Source organism: Lolium rigidum, chromosome 1 (assembly GCF_022539505.1).
Source record: "Lolium rigidum isolate FL_2022 chromosome 1, APGP_CSIRO_Lrig_0.1, whole genome shotgun sequence".
In the NCBI taxonomy this organism is placed as follows: domain Eukaryota; kingdom Viridiplantae; phylum Streptophyta; class Magnoliopsida; order Poales; family Poaceae; genus Lolium; species Lolium rigidum.
In genome coordinates this window covers 210,206,511-210,217,539 of record NC_061508.1, presented here as the reverse complement: position 1 = coordinate 210,217,539, position 11,029 = coordinate 210,206,511, and the positions used below count along the sequence as shown (strand labels likewise).

The 11,029-nt window shown below is 44.5% G+C and overlaps 1 protein-coding gene across 1 annotated transcript; it reads left to right on the top strand.

Moving 5' to 3' along the window:
* Positions 1-8,322: 8,322 nt before the first annotated feature.
* LOC124654571 (CRIB domain-containing protein RIC10-like) lies at positions 8,323-9,640 on the top strand (the record flags this gene model as incomplete). Its single annotated transcript, XM_047193571.1, has 4 exons — positions 8,323-8,386; positions 8,496-8,602; positions 8,718-8,799; positions 9,387-9,640. Coding segments are annotated over 4 exons (507 nt in total), but the record flags the coding sequence as incomplete, so codon positions are not given.
* Between the last annotated feature and the right edge of the window lie 1,389 nt (positions 9,641-11,029).

Below are 11,029 nucleotides of genomic sequence, written 5' to 3'. Positions count from 1 at the left end.
TTGTGGGATAACGGTTTGAATTTGATGGCTTAGATCCATTTATTTGTTGTAAATGTTGTAGGTAATGAAATTAGACATATACTCTACCATATAAAGCTTTTGGTGACAATGATTGAAGTGTTTGGTGATCAAATCGATGAGATTTGGACAATAGATTTCGCCCCGTAAAAACGAGCGTTGAACTTCTCTCGACGTGAACTTGTACTTACCGGGAAATAGGGTTGTACTTCTTTGTGCGGTTTCATGAAAGTATTCAGTAAAATAGAGCTATAATTTTCACCACACAAAATGCTCAGCACAACCACGCGCATATGAACTTCCCGTGACATGTCCTTGTACTTCCTGGCCTTCGGGGTTGTACTTCCTGGAAATGTTTTGATGCTAGTGCGTTTTACAAAAACTAGCATGTGTGCTTCGAAATGATAATTTTAGATTGTCCCTATATTCTATTTAAGAGATTATGTACTTCATGGATCCTAATATTTGTACTTCACAACGTTGCTATGTGAACTTATGTGGGGGGTATTATCTTGATGTAATTACCGCTTGTACTTACTGTTGTGTCCGCATGTACTTCTCGGAATCGCTGCTCGTACTTCCTCGTAGATGATGGGATTATTTGTTTTTTTTCTAAATTTTGGACTATATCGGGTTTCTTGTACTTCCTATATTAAGTGGGTTTATTTCTCGTGTCGAATGGTTGTACTTCTCATTGTCAAATATATGAACTTCCTTACGGGTGATGGGATAATTATTGTTTTTTGCTATGTGGACTTATGTGGGAGTATTTTCTTTGAACACTTTTAATTCATGTAATTACCGCTTGTACTTCATGTCGTCTCCGCATGTACTTCTCGTAATCACTGCTCGTACTTCCTCGCAGATGGCAGGATTATTTTGTTTTTTCTACATTTGGACTTTGTCGGGTTTCTTGTACTTCCTATATTAAGTGGGTGTATTGCTCGTGTCGAATGGTTGTACTTCTCATTGTCAAGTATATGAACTTCTTTAAGGGTGATGGGATTATTATTGTTTTTTGCTATGTGGATTTATGTGGGAGTATTTTCTTTGAACACTTTTAATTCATGTAATTATCGCTTGTACTTCATGTTGTCTCCGCCTGTACTTCTCGGAAGCAATGCTCGTACTTCCTTGCAGATGACGGGATTATTTTGTTTTTTTTTCTACATTTGGACTTTGTCGGGTTTCTTGTACTTCCTATATTAAGTGGTTGTATTGCTCGTGTCAAATGGTTGTACTTCTCATTGTCAAGTATATGAACTTCCTTACGATTGATGGGATTTTTTTTGCTATGTGAACTTATGTAGGGGTATTTTCTTTGAAAACTTTTAGTTCATATAATTACCGCTTGTAATTCCTGTTGTCTCCGCCTGCACTTCTCAGAATCACTGCTCGTACTTCCTCGCAGATGACGGGATTATTTAGTTTTTTCTTCATTTGGACTTTGTCGGTTTTCTTGTACTTCCTATATTAAGTGGTTGTACTACTCGTGTCGGCTGGTTGTATTTCTCATCATCAATTATATAAACTTCCACGCACGTGACGGGATTATTTTGTTCTTTTCTACGTTAGGATTTAGCCATTTTTGTTGCACTTCCTATATTAAATAGGTGCACTGCCCTCAATTTTTTCACGGGGGTTCTGAACTTCCGAAACCGAAGGATTGTACTTACCAGCATCAATACTTGTACTTTCCGGTCTCATATTTTGTACTTCCCCTATTAGTGACTTTAATATTGTTTTTAGCACTTCACATGGTCCGTTAGTTGCAGACTATCAATTTCTTTTTACTTGTAGTGCCGATAGAAAAGAGCTGCACCGTCCGACAACACTTGTACTTCATAAATCATTTGTTCGTTTCTCTTGTTAGTCATATTGCCATGTTTAGGGTACGTGTACTTACTGTATCTAATAGTTGTACTGCCCGAAATAAATATCGTAGCTGAACTATGTACTAGAAAACGAGATTTGCAGCAAAAACTAAAAACGTTCATTGAATATTTAAACAAGGACATTAGCCATGTGACTTCCTAGCGTTAAAAATTGTCATTCTCGTTTATTGTACAATTGTCTGTAAATCACGGAATAAGTGTAGTGTGCCGGTTTTATATATGCGCAATCTAATACAATTTTTTTAACTAAATTTTCTTTTGTTTTTTCCGTGAATTTTCCTACACTTTCTCCCTACAACGAAGTGTATCGCCTATTATTTCTGCATGTGTACTTCTCAGGATGTGCCATGAGAACATCTCTATATTTGTTGAATGTACTTCTTTCACAAAATTATTCATTGTTTCACACCAAAATTAACAACATTATCTAAATGTTGTACTTCTTTAACACAATGCTGAAGCAGATCATCAAGCTCCATGTTGGCCAAACCGAATATTATTATAGTGCTCTCGTAATATGATTATACTTGTTTACTGCTCTTTGCATGCTGCGAGTGACCAGACGAGTAAACTGCCGATATCGGATTTGGTTAACACGATTAACAAAACATCTAAAAATAGTTGATAAAACAGTGGCTGGACAGAGTATCCTTTTCCCCTCTATATGTGCGTGCGATGTTGCAAATGACGAACGAATTGAGGAAATCTTCCTCATGGCCTCGTTGGTGTGTGCACCAACCCCCAAATAGTTGTACTTTTGGCTGGTAAAAAATTGTACTGCCGTTCTAATAAAAAATGTACTACCGTGCAAACTATTTTTTCGTACATTGTTATGAGCTTGCACTGCCAACACTATTTCCTTTGTACTGTCAATGTGTGTGCACTTGTACTTTTCCAAAAAAAAAATCAAAAGAAAAGAGGCATCTCTGCGGACGGGACAATAATGTGCAGTGTCAAAGTTTCAGAAAAGAAGGTGTGAGGAGTATGGAGCAGAACGTGGGGTGGTCGAGCTCAACTATGGCGGGCGGGCACCAGGGCATCTCCACGCGGCGCGGAGGATGGAGACGCCGGTGACGCGTGGGATTCGATGCGGAGCAGGGAGCCATGGGGCGGCCGCAGGCGGCGCGGGGATGGGGCCGGCGGTGCGCAGAGAAGGGTGCGGCGACATGCGGGGCAGGTTGCCGGCGGCGCGCATGGGAGGTGGGCGCCGGCGGCGCGGGGATGGGGACGGCGCCTCGCGGAGATGGGGGTGCCGATGCGCGTAGATGAGGGCGACGCCGCGCAGGGCAGGTAGACGGCGTTGCGGGGCAGATGTGGGCGGCGACGCGCGGGGAAGGTTGTCACCGGCGACGCGGGCAAGGTGGTCGCCGGCAGCGCGGAGAAGGGGGCGGCCATGCGCGGTGTAGGCGGCGGCCATGCGCGGTGTAGGCGGCAGCGGTTACAGAAAATGATAGAACATGTCCTGCTTGGCAAGTTACAGAAAAGCAAATGCATCGACCACCAAGAACAGCGAAAAAATAAAATCTTAGCATTACCCACGTTTGTACTTTTGGTTTATAGAGGATTACACTTTTTTCTTGAACCTGCTTGTACTGCCGAACGAAGAGGGCGCTGCAGCGATGACAGTTTCATCCTCTCCACCACATGTTGCAAGTAGCAGACTAGCAGGAGCGCATCTGTAGAATTTCAGAGAAGATGCGGAAGGTCTCGCTCGTGCGTGGGAGTCCAGAACGGGGAGGCGCTGCTGCTAGTCTGCCGGCTGGTCGGGTTGACGCCGGCGTGGAGCTAGGAGAGTCAGGAGACCTCGCGTTCCCGCACAGCGCATCAGTTGGGAGCAGAGAGGTCACCGCCAGCAGCTGTGGAAAGCAGGGCAGGTCGTCCAAGCGGCGGAGGGGGCCTGGTTGCGGACGATTTCCCGCCGGCGGCCGGGAGTATCGTGGGCGAGGTTGAGATCCGGGGCGGATGGCCTGACGGCCTCACGTGGCGCCTCCCATGCTGGTGGTGATAGGAGGTCGGCGGGAGCGAGGGAAGACGGCGGCGGGAGCGAGGGAAGGCGGCGGCGGAGTCCTGGTCTGCGGTGGTGGTTGTCCTGGCCGGCGGGAATTAGGTAGGGGTGGGCGGCGGGAGCCTGGCCGCCGGCGGGAGCCTCGCGGAGGAGGGGGCGGCGACGCGCGGAGATGGGGGCAGCGACGCGCGGGGCAGGTAGCCGGTGGCGCGGGGGAGGCGGTCTTCGGCGGCGAGCGTTGGAGGTGGTCGCCGGCGCGCGGCGCGGGGGCGACGAGAGCCTGGCCGCCGGTGGGAGCTGCCCCGCGCGGCGGCGCGCTGGAAGGAGGCGAGTGTTGGCCGTCGGGAGCTTGCCATGGTGGATGAAGCACGGGAGGTAGGTGAGGAATTTGGAGTTTTTCTTATCTAACCGGTTCGGTGGTATTTTCGCTCAGGAATCTCTTATAAGGGTCGGTTGATGCTATATATATATGCCACACACGAGCTTTACTTCAAATGTCCAATATACATCGATTTCATTCCTCAATTTGTTCATTAATCACCTATTTGTTTGATATATTTGTCAACGAGATCAAGACGTCACGCCGCGACCACGGCGTATGGAAGCCGACTTTCTAGATCTAGATCTAGATTGAGCGGTCAATGCGGGATAATAGATCTAGATCTGTCAAATTGGCCAAATTGGGGGTAGAAATGGGCAAAAATGAGCTGGGTTGGGAGAAGGCTCGGGTGTGTGTGGAGGAGTCGAGTAATGGTAGTGGGGGAGTGGTTGTTGTGCAGAAATAACTGCCCAGGTTATTGCCGGCGCACCAGGGCGTGGGTGCGCCGGCAGTATTAAGCCGACCCGGCCAAAAGCTGATGCCGGCCAGGCCCAGGAAGTATTGCCGGCGCACCGGCCCAGTGGAGTGCCGGCAATAGCTAAATTCTACCGGCGCGCCCCTGGGCCGGTGCGCCGGCAATACTTCCTGGTCCTGGCCCGGATGGGGGCAGGCACGGCCTCATCTTAGCGCTGGCGCGCTTTTTTTTCTGGTGCGCTGGCAGTGTAGCATCATCGCTGGCGCGGCGACATCTAGGTGCGCCGGCACCACTTGCCACTGGCGCATTGAAAAAGGGGTGCGCCGGCAGTTACTTCTCCACCTATAGATGTTTTCCTAGTAGTGAGTGATGCAAGAATTCCATACACGCTACCAAACGCGCCCTTAATGCGCCGCTGCACCCGCCTTGCGCCGCCTGCTCTTCATCGGACAAGAGCGTCGTTGCTCGCGTGCGCATCCGTCTCTCCAGCCGCACCCCCACCATCGCGTGTTGTACACAACCCACCTTCGGCTCCTTGTGTTCATCCCCGCCTACGTAGTCAAGCTCTAGCGCCTCGACTAGCACGTGTAGCCCTCCAAGCCCCTCCTGAGGTGGCTCCTGCTTCTCCTGCCTCGCGTCACTCTCCCGCGAGCGTATGGCACCTGGTTTCTTGCAGGACGCCATGGTGGAGCTCAGGACCCCCCATACGCCACAGGACTTGTACATGATCACGCCTCGTGAGTGGATTGATTAGGCTTTGTTCGATTTTGCTTCGCGTCACCTCCTGCGTGGTGGATCGGTGGCCGGTGAGCTCGAATTAGCCATAGCAGTGCCTCCATGGTCAACGGGGAAGGTCAACTTTTGGAGGATTTTGTTGATTTTACATACAACGTTGTGATTTGCTACATGTGTGTATAGTTTTTGTTATGTAAGTATGGGCAAAATGGTAAAGTAATTTTTCTATGATACTACAGATTGCACCAATGTTACATATGTATTCTTGTAACAAGTTAGACAAAAATATTGGATGTTTTGCAGAGAAATGTTGCAAAACGATGTCCTGTTTTTGAAAAGCTACATACATAAAAAAAATGTTACATTTAGGAAAATTTTCAGCATTGACGGAATTTTTTACAGTATAGTTGCTATAGCTACAGCCTGCTGATGGCTAGCTAGCGTTTGTTTGGTCTTTTACAAATTGGTGATCAGAATTGTGTTTTGCAGACCATGCCAAAGTTTGAGAAATTTTGCTGGCGTGTATTTTAGAACGTCGTGGAGGTAGTAATTACAATTCATGATAACGTAAAGGGTTTTTATCATTTATGCCACTATGACCGACCTTAATCTCAATTTTGCTATTTAATCGATTGAAATCTCAATCTTGCCACTGCTCCCTTAGAGTACTTCTCAGTTTGTCCATTCCATTAACTCTCTACAGTTAGTCGATCTATAATTACTTTTTCCATTTGGAAAATGTAGGCCATCAGAAATACATTTAATATGTCAAAGGTGATGAAAGTTCAGTGTTTGGAATTAGTAACTGATAGAGTACAAAATATATTTATTTATAATTATGATCAGTGCCTTGGAGAATACTTTGCATATATTATTATGTAGAAATTTTGTTAATATATTTATAACTTGTAACGATCTAATTAATTGATATAACATGTTGTACATATATAAAGAGATTAGGATCCTAAGGGCTGATCAGGACAAATCATTATCTCAAACTCGAACAAAATGTTCGATAATGTTTTTTCTATGAAGCCGCAAATCCAAAAATATTCATTATCTTAAAATAAATTGGTTCTTTACTCTAACAGGTTGTAATTCCAAATATTGAATTATCAGCACCTTTGACATACTAAATGCCAGGGGCGAAGCTTCCAGTAGGGCAAGGTAGGGCAGCCGCCCTATCTTGATTTTTAGTGAATACACTTAGATGCGCGTGTTTTTTCTGTAAATTTTGAGTTGCCATACGTCAAAAACGGATTCCGTATGAGAAAGTTATGCGTGTTTCGGTGAACACTGCGCAAAATCGATTACAGACCAAAAAAATATAGACTATTTTACCTCCAAACATAAACTCGTATTCTAGGTTCAATTTAAATAACATCGCTTGTATTACATAGATTTATCATTGAATGTACCCTAGTATATACAAGATAAGCTTGAGTTATTGATTATACATACTTTTAGAATTGAAGACTTCAAAGATTTTAAGATATTTAAAATGCACGTCATACTTTCTCCGACCACATTATTACCCCATTAAGATGACATTGGGTTTACCCATGGTGACATGAAAAATTGAAAGGAATTTTCCAGCAAAAAAGATAATCAAAACCGAGTTGCGCGAACGAGGATAATCAAACGTCTTGATTATTCGAATTACATTATATTTTTTAAAAAGATGTAAAGCTTTACCGTTGAGTTAGCATTATTGGTATGTTTTTTAGGTTCTACTTATAATTAAATATGTTTTATTTTTATTGTATTATGATATTATTACTGTTTTTAGGACTATTTTGATAATTGCATCATTCAAGATTCGCCCTACCTTAGATTTTTTTCGTCCGCTAAATGCGGGGTCCCTAACTGCTTGCACACTCCAAATGGCAATATTGATTACATACTAACGGTGGAGAGTTGACAGAATAACAAAACTGAGAAGTGCTCAAACGGAGTAGCGACGAGATTGAGATTTTAATCTATCAAATGGTGAAACTGAGTTTAGGGCCGGTCATAGTGGCAGAAATGATAAAACCCTAACGTAAATGACAGTGCAGAACGGATCAGTTTGCCTAGAAAATGTTACGTGGGTTTTCGAGATCTGGGAGCATCCAGACAACACGGTTCTTGACTGATTCACAAGCCTGTTCCTCAACGTGGCTGCATCGATCTCGCATAATGTAATCCACCTGTTGAGATTATTAGCTGTGTCTGTCAGACAACAGCCCGTGTACAGGGAAGAATGAGTGGCCCAGAACTTCAGAACAATGCACCTATACCCTGACAGTTAGATTGCGGCTGAATATCTGTATTCACTTGGCGTTTATTTATTACTTCAAATTTTATCCCAGACAATTACTGACAACTCAAAGTACTACTATTGCCTGAAGACAAGAGATTATGATCGATAGATATTTTCATTAGTTTTATGCAAGCATTTAGCATTAGCATAATCATATAATTAGACAGCTCCTTTCTTTATTCCTTTCCTGCTGCCAGTTCTGCTTTATGTGCTGGCAACTTTCTACAAGTCCTAGCAAATAAAGTCTTCCTGTGGATGATGTCTGTAATGCCATTGCCGAAGATAAAGGATGGGAGGTAATGCAAATGCTGCCTACTCCTAATGTCCAAATTGAACAAGCAAGAAGAGGCAGGGGTATCAACATCTTCATCTTCACCTTCTATCTTGAGGTACGCACAACTCTTTTTACCCATCTACCATTTCTTCTTTTGTGTACTATGCAAATCGATCTAGCTTTGGATCGTAAGATCCAGCTGCTGATGTAAGTTCTTTCAGCAAGAACAGCCCATTGCTCACCTTGGTTACTTGTGTTTTTGTTTCCAAAGGGCTTCGGTACGTTGATGTGAACAACATCTACCCATGGCTTACAAGATGAAAGGGGTCTTCAAGGGCCTCAGGGTCATCTCTCAGATCTTCGGTACGCGATATTCATTTTGTCTTGATTCTGAAGACCATAGTTCAGTTGCATACTTCCTTTTCCCTATATCGCTCCATTCACCCTTCTCCTGTGAACACCATGATTGCAGTGGTGAAGGAGCAAGAGATGGACATTGGATATCCAACAGACGTGAAGCATGTCGCGCATATCGGTTGGGATAGCCCAACGGGGAGTGCTGCTTCTTCTCCTAGCTGGGTATATACCTGACAGAATTCAGAACTGTTCAAACTCTTGCGACGTCCCACTGCCTGGTTGATGAGTCATGGCTTAGTAGGAACCTGACATAGTCCCAATTGTCCTCAATTTACAGATGAACGACATGAAGGGTTCACCGGATTTTTCCACGTTGAACAACTTCTCACCATCTACAGGAACCTCCTGGACTTCTCAAGGTATTTTCAGATCTTCAGTTCGTGCAAGTGGCACACATGTTTTGGTCTCAATTGCTTTTGTTTCCATCATGGGATGAAGATTCTGTCCTGTTCTTATTTAGTAAGATCATGCCTTGTTTATTATAGTGGCATGTGTAAATGGGGAAGGGAATTTGCCGTTGGTTGTCCTAGGGACGTGCTCTCATGTTGCTATATATGCTTAGCAATCTTCCGTTGGTTCATGAATTAATCATGACGTGGTATCAGAGATTCAGAGTTACAGGAACACACGATGCTATTAAACAACTGTGCTGGTGGAACAGGCGGACTAATGGGTGCATCATGGACTAAATTAGTAGTAGTATAAGATTTTAACTTCATAATACCTACAATGTTTTTTATGTAGCTATTTGTATTATGGTAACTCTGACATGAACGTTACATGCCCACCTAACTAAACGCATGACTATATTTCTGGCACCATTACAGCTCAATCAGAAAGAATGATTTTTATCATGGACAAGTAATTTCCAAATTTGCCAACACTTTTGAGATCCACCGGCTACCATCGTATATTTGTCCTCTGATTTTTTGGAGTTCTTTGGCAGATTTTGACCAGCCTCGAGACATATCGCCATACGGTATACTTCCTGAAAATAGCGGCCAGGAGGCAACCCCGTACCCTGACATACCAAAGCCACCCAGGAAGACCAGAAGGAAGAAATCTTCTAAAAACGGCTCGCCAACAGCATCAGCGAGATCATCAAGGTCATCAAGATCAAGATCTAAGGACTCATTTTCATCCACTACTCCTGACACCATTGGTGCACACGACATACAACGTGAAATCCGGATTGTATAGGCCATACTGTTCTGTATCCCCTTTCTCAGGATTATGCAATTACTTAAGGAACATCTTTGAATAGGAATGAATACACAAATGATCATTTTAATTTTCGCTTGATTTGAAGTTTAGCTGAAGCAAAAAAAAAAAAAATACAATGGTAGGAAGGATTTCAAGCACGGTTCTGAAACTATGATATGTGATGTCTAGCTGTGACTCTGTGAGATTAATTGTTGTGAGGCTGAGTAGTTTTCCAGGAAATTAATTAGTTCTTAGGGATTCTTTTGTTGGCTATTCTTAACAGTTAAGACAAAATCAACATTATCAGTCTAGTTTTCTTTTTTGATGAATCAATCAGCCCTTATGACTTAGACATAACACAACCATTCTCTGTGAGGAGTACAAGATGCTAATAAGTGAGATCGTTTGTCCGTGGCCGCTCAACTGGCTCACCCAAGCCTGGGGCATGCAACACCTACCAAAGAGCCAAGCCGGGATAGAGCGTGGGGGCAATGTCGGTGCAGGTGATGACGGATGGCACTGGCTGCGCCGGGGCACCTCTTGCCATCCCTTGCTTGCCCCACGATGTGTTGCCAGAGGCAAAGAAAGTCATACCCAACCAAGCTTTCGACTCTGCCAAGGATACGACGAGAAGTCCAAGTTCACCCCACCAACCCGAATAAAACGACTTTCGTGGTAGCCAACCTCAGGGCCGCATAGAAAAGCGGCACTCGTCAAGTTCCTTCGTGAGCGCTGGAAAATCTTCACCTGGTGTCCAGTAGATATGTCAGGTATTCCCAGGAAACTCATCGAACACGCATGGTGCAAGACCGGTCCAGCAGTCACTTCGCTTTTTCGTAGAACCGAAATGTAAAGCTGTAACCAAGGAACTCCATCGGCTCCTCGAAGCCAAGTTCATCAGAGAAATCAATCAGTCGACATGGGTGGCCAACTCAGTGATGGTACCAAACAAAAAATACAAACACACTCCGCATGTGCGTTGACTTCACCACGCTCAACAAGCACTATCTAAAGGATCACTTCCCGCTCCCGCAAATCGACCAGATCATCGACTCAACCGGAGACTACGAATATCTTTCCTTCCTGGATGCTTATTCTAGTTACAACCAGATTAGGTTGAAGGTTGAACACCAGGACAAAATGGCCATCACCACACCCTACGACGTCTTCTGCTACGAAACAATGCCTTTCTGGCAAAAAAACCGCGGGTGCCACGTACCAACGGATAATGCATAACTACCTCGGAGATCAAATCGACAGGAACGTCCATGTCTACATTGACGATGTGGTGATCACAACGAAGCACGAGGCACCGTTCATTGGCGACCTACGCGAAACATTTGACAACCTCGATAGGTACGACATAAAACTTAACCCGACAAAGTG